The sequence below is a fragment of the Mytilus edulis genome, chromosome 2 (genome assembly GCF_963676685.1).
Source record: "Mytilus edulis chromosome 2, xbMytEdul2.2, whole genome shotgun sequence".
Taxonomy (NCBI): Eukaryota; Metazoa; Mollusca; class Bivalvia; order Mytilida; family Mytilidae; genus Mytilus; species Mytilus edulis.
In genome coordinates this window covers 88,469,758-88,492,737 of record NC_092345.1, presented here as the reverse complement: position 1 = coordinate 88,492,737, position 22,980 = coordinate 88,469,758, and the positions used below count along the sequence as shown (strand labels likewise).

General features: G+C 33.3%; 1 protein-coding gene and 1 long non-coding RNA gene across 2 annotated transcripts; both read right to left on the bottom strand.

Annotated features, from left to right (window-relative positions):
• Positions 1 to 423: 423 nt before the first annotated feature.
• LOC139513314 (uncharacterized) lies at positions 424 to 9,328 on the bottom strand. The gene is made up of 5 exons (XM_071301704.1): positions 9,229 to 9,328; positions 3,948 to 4,112; positions 3,502 to 3,580; positions 2,820 to 3,047; positions 424 to 710 (listed from the first exon to the last, which is right to left on the bottom strand). The coding sequence occupies exons 2-5, from the start codon at positions 4,068 to 4,070 to the stop codon at positions 442 to 444; spliced, it is 699 nt and encodes a 232-aa protein (XP_071157805.1). The 5' UTR covers positions 4,071 to 4,112; positions 9,229 to 9,328; the 3' UTR covers positions 424 to 441.
• Positions 9,329 to 11,132: 1,804 nt separating this feature from the next.
• LOC139513340 (uncharacterized) lies at positions 11,133 to 15,888 on the bottom strand. Its single transcript, XR_011662432.1, has 2 exons — positions 15,821 to 15,888; positions 11,133 to 12,310 (listed from the first exon to the last, which is right to left on the bottom strand). It is a non-coding gene; the product is annotated as an uncharacterized lncRNA (long non-coding RNA).
• Positions 15,889 to 22,980: the final 7,092 nt, after the last annotated feature.

Here is a 22,980-nt window from a genome sequence, read left to right as displayed (position 1 = left end):
TGGGACAGGCGAAAAATACATGTCTAGTAATACTACAAGATAAGAAAACAATCGCTATACGGAGGTGTTATATTAATTAATAGTTTAAATGTCCAGTGGCAAATATTTCATGCATATTCAGGACGAGAACAAATTAACAAAGAATACAATATTATTTTGATATTTAGGACGTTGTGGAAGAGTCGGTGAATTTCGACTGCCACTGGAAAACGAGGTTATATTGGATAAGTAGGGACAGAAATTTGGCCTTGCAACAGGTCACCTAAATGTACAGATCCCTCCAAGAGTTGTTGTAACGGTTCTTGACGTGCAGAGAGCGTGGCACTCTCTCTATATAATGCATTGACACCTTGAAATCATGGGCTTTTTAAAAGTTGAATTTCATATCAGGAAGGATTTTTGAAAGAAGGCAAATGAGCACTAAGAAATAAGTAACTGAGTTTAATCGTAAGTGTCATTAGAAAATTCAAAGAAAGGTCTTTCTTGATCTGCAAGACTGGATTGTCGATAATCCCATTGTATTTTCTCTGCTAGTTCAGCATATCGCTCCATACGTTTCGTGTTTTCTTCTTTTAGTCGTTGTAGTTTGGCATGGCCAATACGTATCTGTAAAATCATATTTTCTGTGTCCAGAGCCAAGGCTGTTGTTTTACATTTAACACCAGAGAACAGTTTGGTTTTGTTTTCCAGTTCAGTTTTCAAACTATCACCTGCAAAACATTGATAACAAAAATGCATTTTAATGGCAATTAAACAATAACATTGAGAATGGAATATGGGGAATATGTCAAAGAGAACAACTCGACCAAAGGGCAGATAACCGCCGAAGTCCACCAATGGGTCTTTAATGCAGCGAGAAGTCTATACTCTATCCAATAGCGGAGTTTCGACGAACAATATGATGAATGTCGTCCCGATAGTCAGGACGTCAGCATTTCTATTTGTAGACAAAATCTTTAAGGCCATTTAAAATATATTTACAAAAGTAGGTTTGATTACATCATATGGGGTAAGAAGGACCCCACTTCTTTTAAGGTCATTAGATTAAAGGCTAGATGATCTTAGATCGATTGAATATTTTACAATTGGTTTTTGGATGCTACCTTTTGAACCACATGTCCAACTGTTACCATACTTTGTTCAATAATCCCCAACCTGATGGGAAATACTTTTACTCGAGACTTTTATTGAGTAAAATGGTCAAAACTCCTGTTTACTTTTGATAGAATTATTTAACCATTTGGGCAAAATTTACATGCCTTTTGAAACATATGTCCAGAGTTTTACCAAAATTTGATTTGTAAAGATCCATGAGATGACAAACACCTCTTTTGATTTTTACGTTAAAAGGTTTCAGCAGTTGAAAAACTTAAGATGGGCCAACATTTTTTATTTTGGTGTTATTGTTTCCTACCATCTGTCCAACCAATATCTATTGAGCTATAAATATGATCCAGGGGCGGATCCAGCCAGTTTGAAATGTCCCGACCCAGGATAAAAAAAAGGGGTGTCTAACCATATGTCATTGACATTCAAATGCATTGATAGTTCAAAAACATTGGAGGTTCCAACCCCCTGAACCCTCCCCCTGAATCCGCCATTGTGAACTATTCCTATCTTTAATGAAAAATGCCTCCTCGGGCGAAAAGTCTTTATTGAGTTTAATGTCAAATTTAAGGTAAGCAAATAATATACAGTTCTTTTCGGAAATGCTTTGTTTCCTATTTTTTTTTACATAACTTGTCGGCAGACAATACAGCTATCATTGAAGTTGATGCAAAAATGTTCTCTTAGTCTACATATTGATAAAGTTTGAAATTTGTGTGGCGGGCTTCTGTAATTTTAATACTTCAACCGTTGAAAATTTGCTCCTTAAATGATATTTGCGAATACAACCGAAAAGTGAGTATCTTAGTCTAACTGTAAAGAAAGTTTGTTGTCTGGAGATCTTTTGACAGACAAAACAGTTAGAGACTTTTTAAAACTGATCCCGTCCATTCACGTTTATCTGCCAACAATGATCACTCCCAAAATCTATAAAATTTAGTAGTCATTTAAGTTCGTCAAAATAATTTCTGACTTGCAACAGTATCTTTTTTTTTCTTCTGAATGGAACATATATTTTTTTAAATGGCATTATTTCTACCAATAGAAAAAAAACAAAAGAGGGTAAGAGGTATCTTTCCATGATTCTAAAAAAGTACACGTAAGTAAAACACAAAAAACAATACAAAAGGAACAGCTTTTACTGCTTTTCTAAACTGCATCTCAAAGTCACAGCGAGAACTTCAATACGGAACAAAAAAACACTAACATCACTGCAAAATTGAAATGGCCCGTAGCACTGGTCAGTTAAGAGGAATTCTTTGCAAAATATAATTCAGTTAGACTTTGTACGATTTAACACCACCCAAGCGTACCAAGTCCAGTGTACACTAGCAGTTTCTTCAAAATGTCTTTATGGGTAAACTATGTTTATTAAAACCTCATATGTGGCTTTACCGTTGCCATGTAGCGGATCATGACAACCACTCCACGATACCGTCATATTTGTCGCCAGATTAGTACGGAATGAAGAATATTTGTATAATAGTATTCTGAAGTTAAAAAAATAAATATTCAAACGAGAATTGGCAAAATTTGATGGATTAAAATCGATAAATGCTTCTTGTAGTCGTTAAAATGTTATCCTTTAAAAAAATGGATTTCGCATGTATTTTGCCTGTGAAGAGAAAACTAAAATATAAATGCATGTGGACGGACGACAGACACCAAACGATCCAAACAGCTTACAATGGTCATAGAAAAGGATTTCTTACGTTTTCTTTTGAATTTTGATATTATATCATGTCGTCTCTTTTGTTGGCGTGTAAAAATGACCTTCAACTGCTTTTTCAAATCGCCGTACTCTTTATCTTCCAACTCATATTTCAGTTTCCATTCTGACGATGTCTGACTTATTTTGCTGTTTTCCATTAGTCTGTTCTGTTCTTCTTCAAACGTATGACCTTTAGTTATCTTGTGGTCTTCTTCACACGCCCTTAACACTGAAATCAATTTACTAATATATCAATTCATTTAATTTTTCTGACATTTAAAACCTGTTCCCAGTTAAAGTTAAAATTATGCTGACACACTTGATTTGCAACTGGAACAATTTTCCACAAGAGAAATAGGGTTGAAGTAGAGAAATCAGTCAAAATTAATATTCGATATACCAAAAATAACCTTACATTTTATCCTGGATGGTTAATCAAACTGCCTTTTTTTTGCCAAATTGCTCACCCTGCCTTTTTGTATACTCAAAACTTCTGTCCTGTCTAGTTTTTTTAAATTTTAATCCTAGGCCCCACCCCACCATACAAATCAAATGGTAGTTCCCTTATGCGGCAAAAACCCTGCAATCTGATTTGTTAGGGTAGGGTGTAGTCACACGGGGATAAATAAAATGTTGGCAAAAATTACGAAATAAATGTATATTATATGCATCAATATATTTACCTGCTTTCACCAGTTCTAGCGACAAATTAATGGATAGTTCAATCAACATGAAGGATATTAGTCGACACCATACACTGCACTGCATACAATAAACAAAATATATATGAATAAACAACTGCATGTAGCTAAATTTTAAAAAAAAATACAGAACTGCATACCAATATCGAAAAATGATAGAAATGTATTTTATATGTTTCAATATAAATCATATTTGATGTTGTTCGGGTAGGTGTACAGAATTTAAGTTAATATCGTACAAACAGATGAATATTTTCACTTATATATCGGTTAAAACTTGAAATTGTGTGCTCATATGGACGGTACTGCATGATGCAGTAGACAGTGATCGCGAATTGTTCAAAGTTAACGTGCGTACAATTACAAATATATTTCTTTGCATTTTTTATAGTAGGAACAAATTCAAAATTATTGAATAGCTGACAAACCTCGTTACTGAATCCTATTTGTAGACAGTAAATTGACAGCTTCAGGATGGCATACGGTATGCCAATCACAATATACAGAAAACCAGCCAGGAACCAGTATATAAAACATGCTAGCGTGTACATATCACATGGATGAAAATCTTTATTTTTTCAAACTGGTAACATCTGTGAAAAGATGCAACGAAGATGCTTTAGATGCTAAAGATTGCTATATGTTAACATTTGACTTGATAATTTCTTTATTACATTCCATTCGTTTTCAGTTATTTTGACAGAATATTAAAGTCTCCTTCGCCCGAAACCTTTTCATTTATCTTTTTCAATTGTTTTTTACGTTAAATTGTCAGTCACTGTGTACATGGTGTATTGGTACGTCTTTGTTAATAATCACGGGCTTCAGACATAAAATAACCTAAAATAAGGCAAAAAAATTTCTTAAAATGTTCAGTACATTTTCTGGGGTACGTCTAAACACCGCTCAGGACCTCCTGAGTGCACTCAGAACATACAATGTGCACTCAGGACCCTTTATAGTCATCGTATTTGCACACAGGATGGATGAATATGTTCGTTACATGCTGCTTATTTAAGAGTTAGATTTTAGTCGAATTTGAAATCAAACTTAGATAGATATGTTAATTCTTATGAAATAATGAGGGCACGTGTCACTGATTACACAACTACTGAGCCGTGAATTATCCAATCAACAAAATTGATTGGATTATGTTTATTGTTGTTTATGAATTGTGTTGTTAGTACTGTACGTGTTGCATTTATAATGAATAGCACTATGTTATTAAGTTTTGTGAAAGTTGCAATTAATGTTGAGACTGATAAACATTTTCTTATGGCATGCACACTTTATGACCTTTTTCATGAATGTTAAAAATTTATTAAAGATTTTTACAGCCTTGATATATATAACAAATTTCTTGAAATAGCAAGTTTCGGGGGGGGGGGGGGGGGCACTTCAAACTCTGTGCAAGAAGACTTAGTCGTGGTTTTGAACGTGGTTTGAACGGATTTCGTTTACTTACGAATCATTTAGAAATAATTACCAAACATGATAATTTTCAGAAAACGGAGACAAATTAATTTTTCAGAATTTATTTTCACATTTGAATTCGTTCAACTGAAGGCTTGTATTACAGCTAGACAAGAACAACTTTAATGAGAAAGATAAATCTTACCAAATTTGTTAAAACATTCGTATTATTCAAGAATAAAATTACTGCAAAAGAACGATAAAAATGAGAAAGTTCACGTCTAACTACATGAGATTTGATTATTCAGTTGAAAAGCGTATTTTAGTAAGTACGGCTTCTACAGTTAAGAACGGATTCCATTTACAAAACTAAATCTTAATTCATGAAAAGTATGACAAATTTATTTCCCTTTTCAAACTCGTTTAAGGAATTTATTACAGGACAAGAACGAGTTCTAATAGGGGAATAAATCTACCTAAATGCAATTTTGATTGAATCGTTATGTTATACATACACAGCCTCTCATTGGTTAAAAAGTCGGTTAATTATTTAAATGAATCTCAAAGACAAGAAAATAGAACAAAACATACACTAAATCTACCTAAATGCAATTTTGATTGAATCGTTATGTTATACATACACAGCCTCTCATTGGTTAAAAAGTCGGTTAATTATTTAAATGAATCTCAAAGACAAAACACACACACACAATTATATGAATAAGAATTAGAACAGAATGATACCAATATATTTATTTTTGAATTCAACGCTATTTTTAGTGAGTGATCTGTCCGGAAGCCCTGGAGTACCACGCAAAAAAACTACAACTTGCGCATGAGTTACTTGCTTGCGCGCAAGTTGTTATGTTTGATCATGGAACTCCAGGGCTTCCGTACTATTGTAATATATCTAGAGATATGAAAATACGAAAGAATTATTCTTTGTAATTTTTTTAACTAAAAATAAATCTTAACTTTTTATTGCACGAAATTTTAATAAAATACGAAAATCTGATTCTATACAAAGAATATAATAACGATATTGTTTTTTATCTATTAGGTTAATGAAATAAAATGAATTTTATGAACGAAAACTTCCTATATATATATAACTATATATGTACATTTCTCATATTTCTCGACTGGCTTCAATTATTACAAACAAAAAGAAAAGGTTAACTTTATTTAATAGTTTTTTTTGCTAAAACAATATATCTTCATTGTTCTTTATTTTTCAAAAGACATCTTGATTTTGCTAGTTTTCAAAGCTTACTTGTATGGGGTTTGTACCATCACTAATCACTCCTAATTATTAAAGATTAAACGACCTAATCATCATGGTAATTGGTATTCAATATAATCCACGCGGTCATGCCTGACATATTTCCCAAAACGGCACGTGCCGATGAAATCTTCAATAACTCCTAAAATGTTAAAATAATTTAATAAAAACAAAAATTATTAGATGGAGAATTGAATTATCTATCGAATGCATACCTCCACCACTCACTAAAACATGTAGTTCATGTCCTGAGTGCACTTTGTATGTCCAGAGTGCACTCAGGAGGTCCTGAGCGGTGTTTAGACGTACCGCATTTTCTGACCATTTTAACTTATATCATATTCTTGCTCTTACTTATAGGATCTTACAAGTAAATGTATGAACTGACTTTTCTTGTAGTAAGTATATGGCTAAGACATGTTTATGCAGTTTTGCTGAAGCTTACATCCTGAACTGGTACAATGCAGTCATGATTTGTATATAATGAAATGTATTCATAAGTTCCCAGTACAAACAATGTCGAGCTGGTCGGCTCCTTAAATTTCAATCTAATCGAAGGCTAAATTTTTCGCATTGCTTAAACCAAACGATAAATTTTCTTAGTACAGAGGTAGGATAAAATTTCCTTAATTTTGTTTCATTAACGTACGTGGTCAAAACCAGAAAGTTGTTGAAGCCCATTGGAAATTTAAAAACTAAATAATAGACTTAAAGGATTTTGTTTAGAGTTTGAGTGTAGATTTATCTTGTTTTATTTAGGTGAATTGTGGTACCTCTGTTTTTCAGACGACGTACAGCAATAAAACAAAACATCTATGATTGTAAAAAGTCCCTCCACATATCCAGAAATCAACGCCACTTTGCTTATTTGAATATTATACTAAAGAAATCGGATACGGGTCACGGAAATTACATTAAAATGATAGGGAATATTGAAAAAAATGTCTGTTTTAATTTTAATTTAAGTGATAGACAGGTTGCCGGGGCAGAAAATGAATATACACAACAATATACACCATTTAAGGTGGTATGGGTGTCTTCCTCCATCTTGGATTGTAAAAAACAGAGAATCAAAGGTCCAGAGTTTCCATCAAGTTAGCAAAATTTGATGCAGGAATGCAGATGTTTAATGTACATTTTTATTTAAAAGTACCAATTTATAAGAATATAACTTCTAAATATTGATATTTTTGCAAATGTTAATTATTTTTGGTTGTTTTTATTATTTTTAAAAATTGGCATTTTAAGGGGAGGTAACTCTAAAAAAGTGCATTTTCTGAAGGATTCTGTATGGAATTTTCCTATTTTGTATTTTAGCCGGAAAAAACGTACGGTGACCCTATCTTTTCATTTGATATTCTAAAATCAGTGTCTGAAAGCTGTCTTTTCCTGAAGTATTTAACAATTCTATAATTTTGTTTAGTTTCTAATCACAAAATGGTGTTTTTTCCTGTATAATCCATACAAAATGTGTCATTTTGTCCCGTCCTGTAGCTTGAGAAAATGCGCGGTGACTTATCATTTTTATTATATTTTTCAACATGTATCAATAGATACAACGTTTTGGCAAAGTATGAACAAATTCTATCATTTTTATTTTAGACTCCCATACCACCTTAAACGAAACATAATGACTGTTGTTGCAAAAATACAGGTTCCTGAGCTATTTTAAAAATCGAAGCGAGAGGCCTTTAACATTGCAGTGTAAAATACAGGCTAAAATGGCTAAAACGTCAAATTTGCAAACTTCGTGTTGAAAATTGGCTTACAAGGTCATTACAAAACCAGGTTCCCGGGGTGAAATATGAAACTTGAATTGCCAAAGAATAAGCAAGTCCAAACCTTGTATGTGTAGTCGTTAAACTCTAGGTTCCCACGTAAAATTAAAATGTCACTATTTCAAGAAGAATAAACTCACGAAAGCACGAAAAATTCACTAAATTCGCGTTCATTGTTTTGATTTTGACCGCCTGTCAACTTTTCGGAAATATCAAAGTGATTGTAAATAAGGACTCTGTGACGGGCAACTTATAATATCCGTGTTTTAAAGATTTTAATAATATCAAGCCTATCAAGCCAGTCCAGTTCAAAGTACTATCACGTGGTACAATTCTCATTTACATATTATGAATATTAATTAGCAAAACCACTACTAATTTCTGGCTATGACCATAGACGTTTGATATTTAATCTTAGAGGTTTAACAAATGGGGTAAATAGATAAAGAAACAAAACTAAATATGGGACTTTTTCCTTGAAAAAAATAATAAAATAATGTATTGCAAAATCAAGTTGGGTGATGATGAGTGAAGAAGAAGCATTAAATGGGCAATAGGTATGACGTTGACAATTACAGAAATTTATTCATAAATTTGGTTACATAAAAATCGTCATCGCCAAAATCAATTTGACAATAAACAGACGACACAGAATACCATCATCTCAACTCCTCAAAAACACTACCAGACATGCAAATACCGAACTAAGCACACGGCCAAAATAGCCTGGCTTGGCACAAACACAAAATATGTTGGTTTAAATCAGTTTTACGGTCTTATGTAGGTCTTAACCCTAAAGCACTCAATAGAAGACCTGCACAATGGAGCCAACAACAGAATAATAATTAGCTCGGACAAGGAAATAAACGGCAATGTTTTGGACAGCGAAATATGGGCGAAGGAAATAAGAAAAAAATACATTTACATATTTACATGATATAGATGTCTAAATGTACCAACTTCGGATATCAGTTTTTTAACTGATTCAAAGAAGAAGGGCTGAGAATTACTGAGTTTGGCTGACTTTTCTTTCACTCAGCTGTCTTACGTTTGTTCCAGTCGACAAAAAAATTGAACAAGAACGGGTCAGTTGGTGAATGCTGGATTTTGACTATTTTGTATTTTTGCGAGGTTGTCTTTCCACAATGTTTGACGATATACAATCTCAAAACTGTTTTGATACGATTTGGCGTTACTTATTTAAATAAGTTGTTTAGCGGCAAGAGCTGTACTTACCACAAGACAGTCTGACATCTTGATGATTCCTGCATTGTTAGATCTTGCTAGTAACCATGGAGTGCTTACAACGTATTACAATAAAGATTGTGACGTTGTGACTTTGGCTCTACATAAATCATGCCGAGTCTCCTCGAAAAGACTTAAAGATTTAAAATAAATAAAGTAAATGTACCATAGTAAGTCAGAAGTCGATACACAAACAAATTGCTTTATCTATCAAAAGAAAGAAAACGGAATGCCATAGTTCTAATGCAGACACGAAAAAGGAGAAGCAATAAGGTTGTACGAGACGGTGCATTATTAATGAGTAGGCCTATTGTTTGATGTGTGATGAGGGTACACGACTTATTTATTAGTTGTTATTATATTTGAGGTATAGCTCTCAGTATCTGCGAGTACTCAAAGGTCGAAAGTTTGTGTGTGTCTTTTCTTATTATAATAGTTGTGTTTTGTGCTTCGAGCAGATCTGAGTGTTCACCTAAAACAAATGCCAACTGCTTTTTAAATTTTGTTCTGAAGTTTTTTTGTTATATCACTGTCCAAAGCTAGTACGGCGACTAGGGCTCTCGCAAACATTTTAAACCCACCAATCCGTGGTTGTCGATCGTTGCTGTCTATTATACTTGTTTTTTCGTTTATTTGTTTAACAGTGCATCAGTTTGTTTGTTTTCTCGTCTGAATTATTTCACAAATTTACATCATTTGAACTCTGTTGGATAATTGCCTCACTGTCAATCATATCACTAAACTGGTTCTCGACTGACTACTACACTTTGTGCCTCACTGTTAACCATATCACTAAGCTGGTTCTCGACTGACGACTACACTTTGTGCCTCACTGTCAATCATATCACTAAGCTGGTTCTCGACTGACTACTACACTTTGTGCCTCACTGTCAATCATATCACTAAGCTGGTTCTCGACTGACTACTACACTTTGTTTGAGTGTAGAGTTATACAAGCGGATTCCAGTTTATCATAACGCATCTCTTTATTTTAAAGATAACCTTGAATCAATCGGAGGAAAAATGCTTTATGAATCCGGTTACACCATTGGTAGCATGCCCCTGTCGCCATGTAACAAACCTGTTTCATGTATGCTTTTATTCAAATATTAGTTCTCGTGAAAATGCTAAAGTTTTATCTATTTAATAAATGTATATGTATTTGTTAATGTATTGTCTTACAGAAAATTGTGACAATTCAATCAAAAGAATCCATGGCAAGTGAACAATACTTAGGAATTCCAATGGAAGCACCACATCGCACATGCACAGCTAATGACACCAATGAGGAAATCTTTAAGACTATAAAAATAAGGAGATGTTGTGTAATTTCTAATGACACAACTACCCACCATAGACAATAGAACGCGGATGTAACTAAACAGCTATATTTCACCATATACGACCCTCTAAATGAGTAAATCCCATGCCGTATAAAAGAACTGTGTGAGCCACAACGTGTCCAAAGTGAAATAATCCAAATGAGAACACTACTGGTTTATGATTAAACAACAAACGAAAATTCAACATTTTTTATACAGATAAGACCGTTGGTTTTCCCGTTTGAATGGTTTTACACTAGTCATTTTTCGGGCCCTTAATAGCTCAAGCTGTTCGGTGTTGGCCAAGGCTCAGTGTTGAAGACAGAACTGACCTATACTGGTTTATTTTTAAAACCATGACTTGGATGGAGAGTTGTCTCATTGGCACTGACACCACATCTTCTTATATCTATTGATATTTTTGCTACAGTTCGTAGACAAAGTTTGTGAAGAGCATTTGGTACAGAGGGAATGAAAAATACCGATTTGCTACTCCAATATAACAGAATATTTGCTCCTTTGGTTTGTGCTTGTATCATCATTAATTTTGTACTTAAGAACCCCGAAATAGAATTGAAATTTGAAATATTAGATTGTTATTTTCCCCAAAGTTACTAATTAAAACGAGTTCGACATTCAATCTTTTTTTTTTGTTTAATCTGTTCACATTCATATAAAAACAATTAAAACTGTCTTACAGATGATCCGTTAAGTAAAACAAAAATTGTCAATATCAAGACAGTAACACAGCTTGATAAACTACTGGCAGAGTTACCGTTCTTGTTTTCTGTAGATTTGTACACTCCTCCGTGACTGTATGATGGACATACCAGCGTTGGCATTTTCCTAACCTCTTGTGTCCTACACTTGGTTAGAGTCTCTTTATTTTTCTGGTCACAAGGCAATGAACTACTTAATGCTTCGCTTACAATTCTTTGAGAATTGATTACACCACCGTCGAGGCAATACATATTATTCAAAAGTTCTTTCTGTTTTTCATTCTGAATTTTATGTATATAGCTAATTCCACAATCACACATTATTGCGTTTCCTGTAATAAGAGGGTTGTTATCGACAGCTGCCACTAGTAAATTGTCAATAGTTCCACAGGGTAACATTTCAAACGTATTATTTAGTATTTTAACTTGAGAAAATCTACCAAAAACAAATGGCATATAGTGAACGGTTTTGAAAACACTGCCAACTATAGTCAATTCTTTTCCTGATACGTTCACGATTGACATTGTGTTCAAGTCATAAATTGTGGTATCTTCAAGGCTGAATGATATAATGTTGTCAAGCGTTGCTATTGCAAAAGGACTAACTTTTGTTATTTTAGACTCTAATATTTCAATAGTTGAAAGACCCGTGTTGTTGAAAATTGCAAATTTATCAAGATGACCAATTACACTTTTAAAAAATATTAACTTCTCAAGGGATTGTATTGCTTTAAAAGCACAAGTAGAAATTGACCCAAAGTTACTTCGCTGGAATTCAATTGTATTTAAAAATTCAAGTCCAAGAAATGAGTTTGGTGGAATGGTTTGTATGTTCATTTCGTCCATGAAAATATAAGTTGTGAGCGGAGGAAATTTGACAGGAAAGTCTGTTAATGCGTAACATTTCACATCTCTTTTTCTACACACACATCCGGGAGGACATTTTTCTTTAGAAAGATCAGCAGCAGCAAAAGTTATCCCAGAAAAAATCAGCAAAATAAATACTTGGATTTCCATGAATATAAATTGTACCTAAAATGGAAAAATCAAAAGTTAGTTTAAGCTAGGTGAAGATTACTTAAGGCAAGGCTAGAAGACCTAGATTTTGCAGATGATCTGGCTCTGTTATCTCACCGTTTGAAAGACATGAGAGACAAAACCACCGAACTCCATGAAACAGGAAAGAAACTAGGGCTAAAAATCAACATCAAGAAGACAAAAATTATGAAAGTAAAGACCAGAAAAGGAGGAACAGTGTCAATTGAAGGAGAAAATATTGAAGAAGTAGATCAGTTTACTTATTTAGGAAGCATCATGGATAGAACTGGTGGGACAGATGCAGACATCAGGACAAGAATAAGTAAAGCTCGACAAGCCTTTGCTATGCTGAAGCCAGTCTGGAAATCAACAGCATTCACAGAAAACACCAAAATTCGTATTTTTAACACAAATGTCAAATCAGTCCTTTTTTATGGTGCAGAGACCTGGAGACTTACAGCAGGGGTACAACATCAAATCCAGGTTTTTATCAACAAATGCCTGCGCCAAATTTGTAAATTTTGGTGGCCAGAAACCATTAGTAACAAATGCCTATGGGAAAGAACCAACCAGGAACCAGCAACTAAACAGCTAAAGAGGAGAACTTGGCAATGGATTGGGCATACTTTGAGGAAACCTGTAGGTACCATCACTAGACAAGCATTAGAATGGAATCCCCAAGGACATCGGAGACCGGGAAGACCATTTCACAGCTGGAGAAGATCAAGGTACAAAGAACTGGATGAAATTGGATATACCTGGACCGAAGCAAAAAGGATAGCCCAAAATAGAGTAAGATGGAAAGCGACTGTAGCAGCCCTATGTTCCACAAGGAACGAAGAGGATTAAGTCAAGAAGATTACTTAATGTGATAGTATTTCAGATTTTGAGGACTTTCGAGGACATTTAGAATTGGTTCAACTTGTATCCGGATGAAAATGCTGCAATTTGCAATTACTGATTAACCCGTGCGTTTATAGAAATTTGTTGAATGCTAATTATAGATTTCAAGAAAATATTAACCCGGTGATCATATAAAACAAAAGTTTGTTTTATATGATCACCGAGTTAATATTTTCTGATCATGATACTGACTATTCATTTCTTGTTGAAAGTCTTAAAGATAAAGGATTTACTTCAGGCATGTGCAGCACATAAACTTAACATGTTTTATATTATAGACACATTACAATAGGGCCATTTCCAGATAAAAATTAGACATGTACGTACATATTACAATTATTCCATAAACCAATGATAGTTGACCTATTACTTATGGTAATTGAAAAACAGACCAAAACTCCAAAACTGAACATAGACCAATGAGCTATGAAAAATGAGGTCAAAGTGGTTTGATACCTGCTAGACAGACACTAACTATGCTACCTTGCATGTAAATATAATTGACTTATTGTTATTAGTATTTGAAAACAAACATACCAAAACACAAACACTTAACATCGACAAATGAACCTTGAAAGTAGGTCAAGGTCAGATTATACAGACTAGATGCACAAAAACACCATACAATTCCATTCATCCCATTTACTAAATATAGTTAATATATTACTTAGATGTATTAAAAATAGACAAACACACAAAATCTTAACATTGACCAATAACCAGGAAAATGAGGTCAAAGTCAGATGAAACCTGCCAGATATACATTTATATTGTACCATTGTTGAAACTCATTCGTTCAGTGTATGTTTGCTTGTTTTGCTTTAAATGTCTGTTTGATCGATCTACGCCATTTTTACATCGAAATGACCTTAAGGTCATTCCGATGTATTGATATCGCCTAAATTTCCATTATTCAAATTAGTTTTGGGTTTTCAACCGATCTATAAAAATTATAGATCCGCGGACATTATATAGTGCAAAATAACATTCCTTATCGCTTGTTCTAAATTAATTTTTTTAATGGATATTCCTATAAATATTTATTTTAAAACACAAATTTATAATAATACGAAAAAAGTTTTGTCGTTAGATATATATAAAAGTAAAAAATCATTGTTAATATCTATGCACACGTACTGAAAAATTGTGTTAAAGCTCGCGGAAGAATATCTCAAGAACGTTTTGCGACACTTCCGGCAAGGTCGGTAACTTCATAATTGTTTTTGAGGGAAAATATGAATGGCTTCTCATATCCTATCTTTAAGAAAAATCGTTTTTTACAGAAGAGTATCCACCATGCATTTACACTGCACTATTATTAGAATAGGAGAATAGAATGATGTACAAATGGATGAAAATTGTATATAGAGTATATGTATAGAGATGTGATCTTTTTCTGTGACATGTGCTTTTGACCATCCACAAGAACATGCGGTCATCCGATGTTCAGTACTTCAGTACTTTGATTAAAAGTTGATATTATATAATGTATCTTTATCTGTTGTAATGTTACACCACTGTTTCAAGTTAGAGTGAATCTTGGCGCTTGTTAAAACATTTCAAACCCGCGCGCTATTTTCTATTACTCGCAATAGGTGAGAAATTCCCATAACAAAAAGATTTTTTTAAGCAGTCAATGAACCATGAAAATCAAATCAAGGACAACTGACATTTGACAGACGGAAACTTCGTTACATAAGGTATCTGCTTACGAGATATGAAGAATCTAGGTCTTTTGTTTCGCATATTTCGGTCATATTTCCACAACTACATCATTCAGTCTAATACTGAGCACTTTTTTTATGGACATCATTTTGGTATAAGGGTAAAAATAAAATTAGAATTTAACCCATTCAGGTATTCTCATTTCCAGTTTGAGGACAAAACAAATAGCATTAAATATTAGGTTGAAGTATATAAATTTGAATTTAAGACATTACACGGATACATTTTAGAAGATAAACTTTTATCACCTAGTGCAAGAAGTTATGTGTCAAAAATCTTATAATTTGTACAAAAACCCTATACACATTATAATTTGTACAAACTTACATCTTGTACACAACATATATAATATATATATATAACTGATTTACGTCACAAATTTTCAGTCGGTTGTATCTCTAAACTGCACATAAATGCTACATACATCATTTTTAAGATTTATTTAGATTTCTCATTTTAAATTTCTCAGAAATACAGTCGAACTACGTTACTTCGCCTCAATTAAGATGAGAAATATGCGAAACGGACATGTTCGCAGATTGAAATAAGAAAGACGGTGGACATGTTTTAATTCTTGTGATTTTATTTTGAACGAAGTGATAAATTGACATGGAAGGTGCAAAATTAAATTGTCACGATAAGAACTACAAAAAAACCAAATGATATGTCGTAAATACTCGATTTTTGTTTCTTTAAGATATTGTCTTCTTCTTCGAAAAACTTTTACCATAACCCTTCATGTTAAATGTCTTTTTTTTACCAAACTACAATAGTAATGGACAATCAAATTACCACACCTTGTAAATAATCACATCTATTCAGCTTGTAACAAATACCTTTTTTTTCTTGGAAATACAAAATTTGGCAAGACCTTACCTGAAAGATGTACGTTATAGTCACACGTATATAAAACACAAAAACATGTCAATTTACAACATTGTCACATTAACAATAAAATGCTAATTACCAGATTACAAGAAACATATATTTTTTGTGTAAATAGACATGACATTAAGAATTTGAGGTGCGCGAAAGGTCACTTCTTATTCTATCTCGACTTTCTGAAAACTATATTTAATTTCTTGAGGCCAAGAATTTGTATAGCGAGTCTCAAATACAAATCCTTGTTGAGGCATATACTTCTAATACCGAATCACGGGCTTTTATAGAAAATTCACATCACTTTTATCTGGGACTTATAATAGTCCCAGCTTTTATGACTGAAAAAATAAGAAAATAAAGCAGTCAAAATTTCATCTTAATCAATTTGGAACTTTTGTCATGGAGAAAGTACAGCTTCGTTACGACTATAAGAACAACATCTTCTTCAATACTGTCGGTTTACCAAATACTGACTGTGTGGTCAGAAAAATGCAAAAACAAGGACGTATTTTATGATTGCCAATTAGACAACTATCAGCAAGAGACCAAAGAACGTCGATGTATGCATCTCTAGGTCACACACCGAAAGGCCTTCAACAAAGACCACGAGAAACACACACATGATGTGCCAAATTGACGGAGTTATAAATGAACAGTATTTGGTTGATTTTTTTTTATATATAAACTGACATTAAGTATTAACTAACAGACATATTTCTCTGGAATTAGTGATTCCTTTAAATATCTTAAATTCCCTGCTTGTGAAAACGTATTATGAATTTAAAATAGCAAGAATAAAACATGAGAACCACAACATATAAATTATTTTCTGTGCACTATGATATATAGATGCATATTTTGTTTTGTTTGGTATCAGAGTCAATGAACATAGTCGTAGGGGAACATGTCAACGGTTATAAATGAGGGTTTGAATGCTTAGAATGGGATTATCAAATATTTATTTTTTAATCATTGTCGCCCATAATTTTATTTTCCTTTATCTTATAATTGAGCACTATTTTAAATCCATATTCTTTTAAATTTAAATTAATTTCAGGGCCGATTTTTCTGTTTTCTTAAAATCCTCACCCAGGCCCTTATATACTAGAAATTATTCAGATACAAAATTAAATAATTTACCTAACTTAATGGTAAAGTGATTTGATCGGGTGACTCGTGAGTTGGATCCTCATCTATTCTACTCACTGTTTTCGCTTGAAATGGGGTAGGACAAAATAACTCTGTTGTCGATTTCCTTTTACTCTGACAAACTTGAATTACAGAAAACTACCGTACAGGGTTTGTCCAAGTAGAGGAGGGAAAAGGGCCTGGGCGTAGATCGTCTAATTGGAACCAGAGACATAGTATTATATGTCTCTATTGGAACGAAACATTTAACTTGACAATTCTTCCAGAGTACAGAAATAAACCAAAGTACCAGTCCAAAAATTCATGCATGTAAGGCTAAGCTATGTAATAATTATAAATAAATCATTTTTACCCAGAGTGAAAAAATAAATCAAGCAGTACGCCAAAAAACGGATATAATGTTAAGATGTCATAACTGATCTACATGTCATTTTAACATTTTCTTAGTATAACCATCCGGGCATTGGTGACCCAGTGGTCTAAGTAGTCAACACCGAGGTTGTGAGTTAGAACCCCGCACAGGGGCACAGGGGCAGCAACCTAACAACCGATTATTCGATTCATCTGAAAATTCCAGGGCAGATAAATCGTGACCTGATCAACAATTTTACTTCCTGTCAGATTTGCTCTTAATACTTTGGTTTTTGAGTTATAAGCCAAAAACTGCATTTTACCCCCATGTTCTATTTTTAGCCATGGCGGCCATCTTGGTTTGTTGGCCGAGTTACCAGACACATTTTTTTAACTAGATACCCCAATTATGGCTAAGTTTGGTTAAATTTGGCCCAGTAGTTTCAGAGGAGAAGATTTTTCTAAAAGATTACTAAGATTTACGAAAAATGGTTAAAAATTGATTATAAAGGGCAATAACTCCTAAAGTGGTCAACTGACCATTTTGGTCAAGTTGACTTATTTGTAAATCTTACTTTGCTGAACATTATTGCTGTTTACAGTTTATCTCTATCTATAATAATATTCAAGATAATAACCAAAAACAGCAAAATTTCCTTAAAATTACCAATTCAGGGGCAGTAACCCAACAACGGAATGTCCGATTCATCTGAAAATTTCAGGGCAGATAGATCTTGACCTGATAAACATTTTACTCATGTCAGATTTGCTCTAAATGCTTTGGTTTTTGAGTTATAAGCCAAAAACTGCATTTTACCCCTATGTTCTATTTTTAGCCAAAGCGGCCATCTTGGTTGGTTGGCCGAGTCACGCCACACATTTTTTAAACTAGATACCCCAATGATGATTGTGGCCAAGTTTGGATTAATTTGTCCCAGTAGTTTCAGAGGAGAAGATTTTTGTAAAAGATAACTAAGATTTACGAAAAATGGTTAAAAATGGACCAAAAAGGGCAATAACTCCTAAAGGGGTCAACTGACCATTTCGGTCACGTTGACTTATTTGTAAATCTTACTTTGCTGAACATTATTGCTGTTTACAGTTTATCTCTATCTATAATAATATTCAAGATAATAACCAAAAACAGCAAAATTTCCTTAAAATTATCAATTCAGGGGCAGTAACCCAACAACGGGTTGTCCTATTCATCTGAAAATTTCAGGGCAGATAGATCTTGACCTGATAAACAATTTTACCCCATGTCAGATTTGCTCTTAATACTTTGGTTTTTGAGTTATAAGCCAAAAACTGCATTTTACCCCCATGTTCTATTTTTAGCCATGGCGGCCATCTTGGTTTGTTGGCCGAGTTACCAGACACATTTTTTTAACTAGATACCCCAATTATGGCTAAGTTTGGTTAAATTTGGCCCAGTAGTTTCAGAGGAGAAGATTTTTCTAAAAGATTACTAAGATTTACGAAAAATGGTTAAAAATTGATTATAAAGGGCAATAACTCCTAAAGTGGTCAACTGACCATTTTGGTCAAGTTGACTTATTTGTAAATCTTACTTTGCTGAACATTATTGCTGTTTACAGTTTATCTCTATCTATAATAATATTCAAGATAATAACCAAAAACAGCAAAATTTCCTTAAAATTACCAATTCAGGGGCAGTAACCCAACAACGGAATGTCCGATTCATCTGAAAATTTCAGGGCAGATAGATCTTGACCTGATAAACATTTTACTCATGTCAGATTTGCTCTAAATGCTTTGGTTTTTGAGTTATAAGCCAAAAACTGCATTTTACCCCTATGTTCTATTTTTAGCCAAAGCGGCCATCTTGGTGGGTTGGCCGAGTCACGCCACACATTTTTTAAACTAGATACCCCAATGATGATTGTGGCCAAGTTTGGATTAATTTGTCCCAGTAGTTTCAGAGGAGAAGATTTTTGTAAAAGATAACTAAGATTTACGAAAAATGGTTAAAAATGGACTAAAAAGGGCAATAACTCCTAAAGGGGTCAACTGACCATTTCGGTCACGTTGACTTATTTGTAAATCTTACTTTGCTGAACATTATTGCTGTTTACAGTTTATCTCTATCTATAATAATATTCAAGATAATAACCAAAAACAGCAAAATTTCCTTAAAATTATCAATTCAGGGGCAGTAACCCAACAACGGGTTGTCCTATTCATCTGAAAAGTTCAGGGCAGATAGATCTTGACCTGATAAACAATTTTACCCCATGTCAGATTTGCTCTAAATGCTTTGGTTTTTGAGTTATAAGCCAAAAACTGCATTTTACCCCTATGTTCTATTTTTAGCCATGGCGGCCATCTTGGTTGGTTGGCCGGGTCACGCCACACATTTTTTTTAACTAGATACCCCAATGATGATTGTGGCCAAGTTTGGTTTAATTTGACCCAGTAGTTTCAGAGGAGAAGATTTTTGTAAAAGTTAACGACGACGGACGACGACGACGACGGACGACGACGGACGACGGACGCCGGACGCAAAGTGATGGGAAAAGCTCACTTGGCCCTTCGGGCCAGGTGAAAAATGATTTCTGTATCAGCAGCTATTAAGTACCTTGAGTTTTGTTTCAATAACTATGCACATGTTTTGATTCAGTATCATTTAGTTTGTCTTGTTCGATTGTGATCATTTGTATCTGGGTTTTTTAAAGGTTTGAATGTTTGAAAAAGTTATTTGAATATCCAAAATGTCCTGGGTTGGTGTGCAGGTCCTTGGTCAGACACTTGGTTTAGTGGTATATTGTGTTTGAGGAAGTTTGAATGTTGATGGTAGATATTTGGCAGTCTTTATTTCATTAATCTACAACTCTCTTACACTCAGCCCATTTAAAGCTTGACATATGGTATTAACAATATCAACAATTGTCTATTTGTCTTTTGATAAATACCAAATTAAGTTGACTTCTAGCTGTTTGAGGTTTTTTATGGTATTAAGTTTCTGTCTCAATAACTATAGTATACCAAAAATCTTTTTTTGTGTTCACTCTATACTGAAATTTTACAAATATCTGGAAATATGAAAGAAGTAATAGTATTTTTTTTATTTTATAAATTGTAAAAAATCACATTATATTCAAATCATCACAATATTGTACAACATTTACGATTACTATCAACATTTCAATAATAAAAAATCTGTTTATAATGAAATTACTAGATATTCAATCATTTTCTAAATTCACAGAAATAAGTAAAATGACAAATAAAAAAAAAAACAGAAGAAAAAAACTAACCAGGTGCTCCGCAGGGCGCAGCTTTATACGACCCCAGTGGTCGAACCCTGAACAGTTGGGGCAAATTTGGTCACAATATTCAAGCTTGATACCTTCTGAATTTTGATTGTGATCAAATTTTTGGCATAATATAGGTTTTTGCCACAAAATTAATGTGGTTCAAGATCTAACACATCTATTGCACAATACTGTGCAATTGAATATTTCTTATTGAAACTTTTCAAAATTTGAAATTTGAAAAATGTTGAAAAAAAAATATCCCTTACAAAAAATGGTAAACTGAGATCCCCCCTCCCCCCAATTTATTGAAACCCCCCTTGGAGCAATAACCCTTAAACTCAATCCCATGCTTTCCTTTGTAATATTCAACCTTGTAGTATGATTTCCGAGAGATCCATACACTTAAACACAAGTTATTGTCATGATTGTTTGGAAACTAGAAACATGCTCCTTTTGGCCCTTTTTTGGCCCTTAATTCCTACATATTTTGGGCAATTAACCCAAAACTTAATCCCAGCCTCCCCTTTGTTATATGGTACATTGTGGTACAATTTCAGAGCGATCCATGCAATTACACACAAGGTATTGTCTGGAAACTAGAAAAATGCTTGTTTTGGACCCTTTTTGGCCCTTTATTCCTAAACTTTGGCCCCATAACCCCTTAAATGAATCCAAACCTTCTACTTGTGATTTTAAACATTACAGTATACTTTCAGAGCAATTGAAATACTGGTAAACAAGTTATTATCCTGAAACTAGAAAAATGCTTGTTTTGGCCCCTTTTGGGCCCCTAATTCCTAAACGGTTCGGACCATCATCCCCATAATAAAACCCAACCTTCCTTTTGTGGTATTGAACCTTCTGATAAAATTTCATTAAGATCTATTCACTTAAACTAAAGTTATTATCCGGAAACCAAAGTGTCTTCGGACGACGGCGCAATCATACCATTATACGAACCCAAAATTTTTTTGGGGTCGTATAAAAATAAAATATTATCTCCAAAACTGAATTGTTATAAATAATATCACATTTTTTTAGAATTTACTAGTATACAGATTTATGTTGCCCATGTATTTATCTGTTTACTGGTCTACAGAAATTAAATCTTTATTTCCATTAAAATAACAAAGTAATTTAACCTAAAAGGAATAATTTTGATGTCTGCTTAAGCATTTTAAGGAAAAAGATTTTAACTAAGAAATGTTTTTCTCCTAGATTAATACATTTAAAAGAAATAGGAGTAATTAAAGGTATGATCTATTTTGCATCAAATCATGCAAAATAATTGTTTCATTCCTCAACTTATAATACTTGGACAAGTTACACTAACTCTTTGCACTCTATAAAGATAATTTATTTAAACAATAGTAAGTTACAGATACGAATAAAGTAATCGTTTGTAGTTTATATCACATGAAATTACTTGATCTGTAATAGTTTATATATATAAATTACAACATGGGAACTATGCATTTTAATTGATTGATAAATTATAAAAATAATAATTGTTACTGGATTCGTTTTTCAATTGTTGACTAGAATATATTTAAAAAGCAAATAAATATGTTAATCCACTTCTTGAATATTATATTTTTTTTCCTAGATATTTCAGACCAAATTTAAAAACATATAAAAACAGGACACATACTTAATCCTCTTGTAGTCTGCTCCTGCTTTACTAAGTTGAGAAAATAACAAGTAAAAGGGGAAAATCTGTGCTTTTCATTTGCGCCAATAATACAGGTAAAAAGTATATAGATTAGATTTTATTTTACATATAACACACTGCAATATGAAAATTGTCTCTATTTTCCAATAGAAAGTTAAAGTAATCAGACTTGTCTTTCAAAAATGTCCCCAGATATTTTCTGATTCTTAATGCTTGCTGGTCTACACTATGGAAGTGTACATTCATTGTCTTTATAAATATTTTACTGTCCACTCCTGTTGTTATTCTTGCTTTGCATTAGATAACCTATGTGTGACCATACAAAGGAGTATGTTCGATAAGGTCCTAAAATGGCCCCCTTTTTTAGCGTAAATTTCAAATTCAGATTTATCATCCAATATCACGATAAATTACAGCTAATACATGGACTAGATAGGATATAAACCATTTTGTTGAAAATTTTACGTTTCTGCGTTTCTTTATGACGTCACAAGTTGTACTCATATTGATTTTTCACGAAAAAATCAATGAAAATGGGTAAATTTTCATAGATAATTGGACAGGAAACATAGAGCGCATGCGTCGACAACAAAGATCTTTTAAAATAATGATTGTGTAGACATTTCACATGTCTTATTTGAATCTTAAGCTTGTCGACGCCTGCGCTCTATGTTTCCTGGTCCTTCATTTGGTTGAAATCTAGC

Excerpts from the sequence above, each read along its gene's own strand:
- LOC139513314 (XM_071301704.1), bottom strand. The coding sequence starts at position 4,070 with ATGTACACGCTAGCATGTTTTATATACTGGTTCCTGGCTGGTTTTCTG. Across the intron at positions 3,048-3,501 it reads GCTAGAACTGGTGAAAGCAG|TGTTAAGGGCGTGTGAAGAA; the intron begins GTAAATATATTG and ends AATTGATTTCAG. Across the intron at positions 711-2,819 it reads ATCAAAATTCAAAAGAAAAC|GTGATAGTTTGAAAACTGAA; the intron begins GTAAGAAATCCT and ends AATGTTTTGCAG.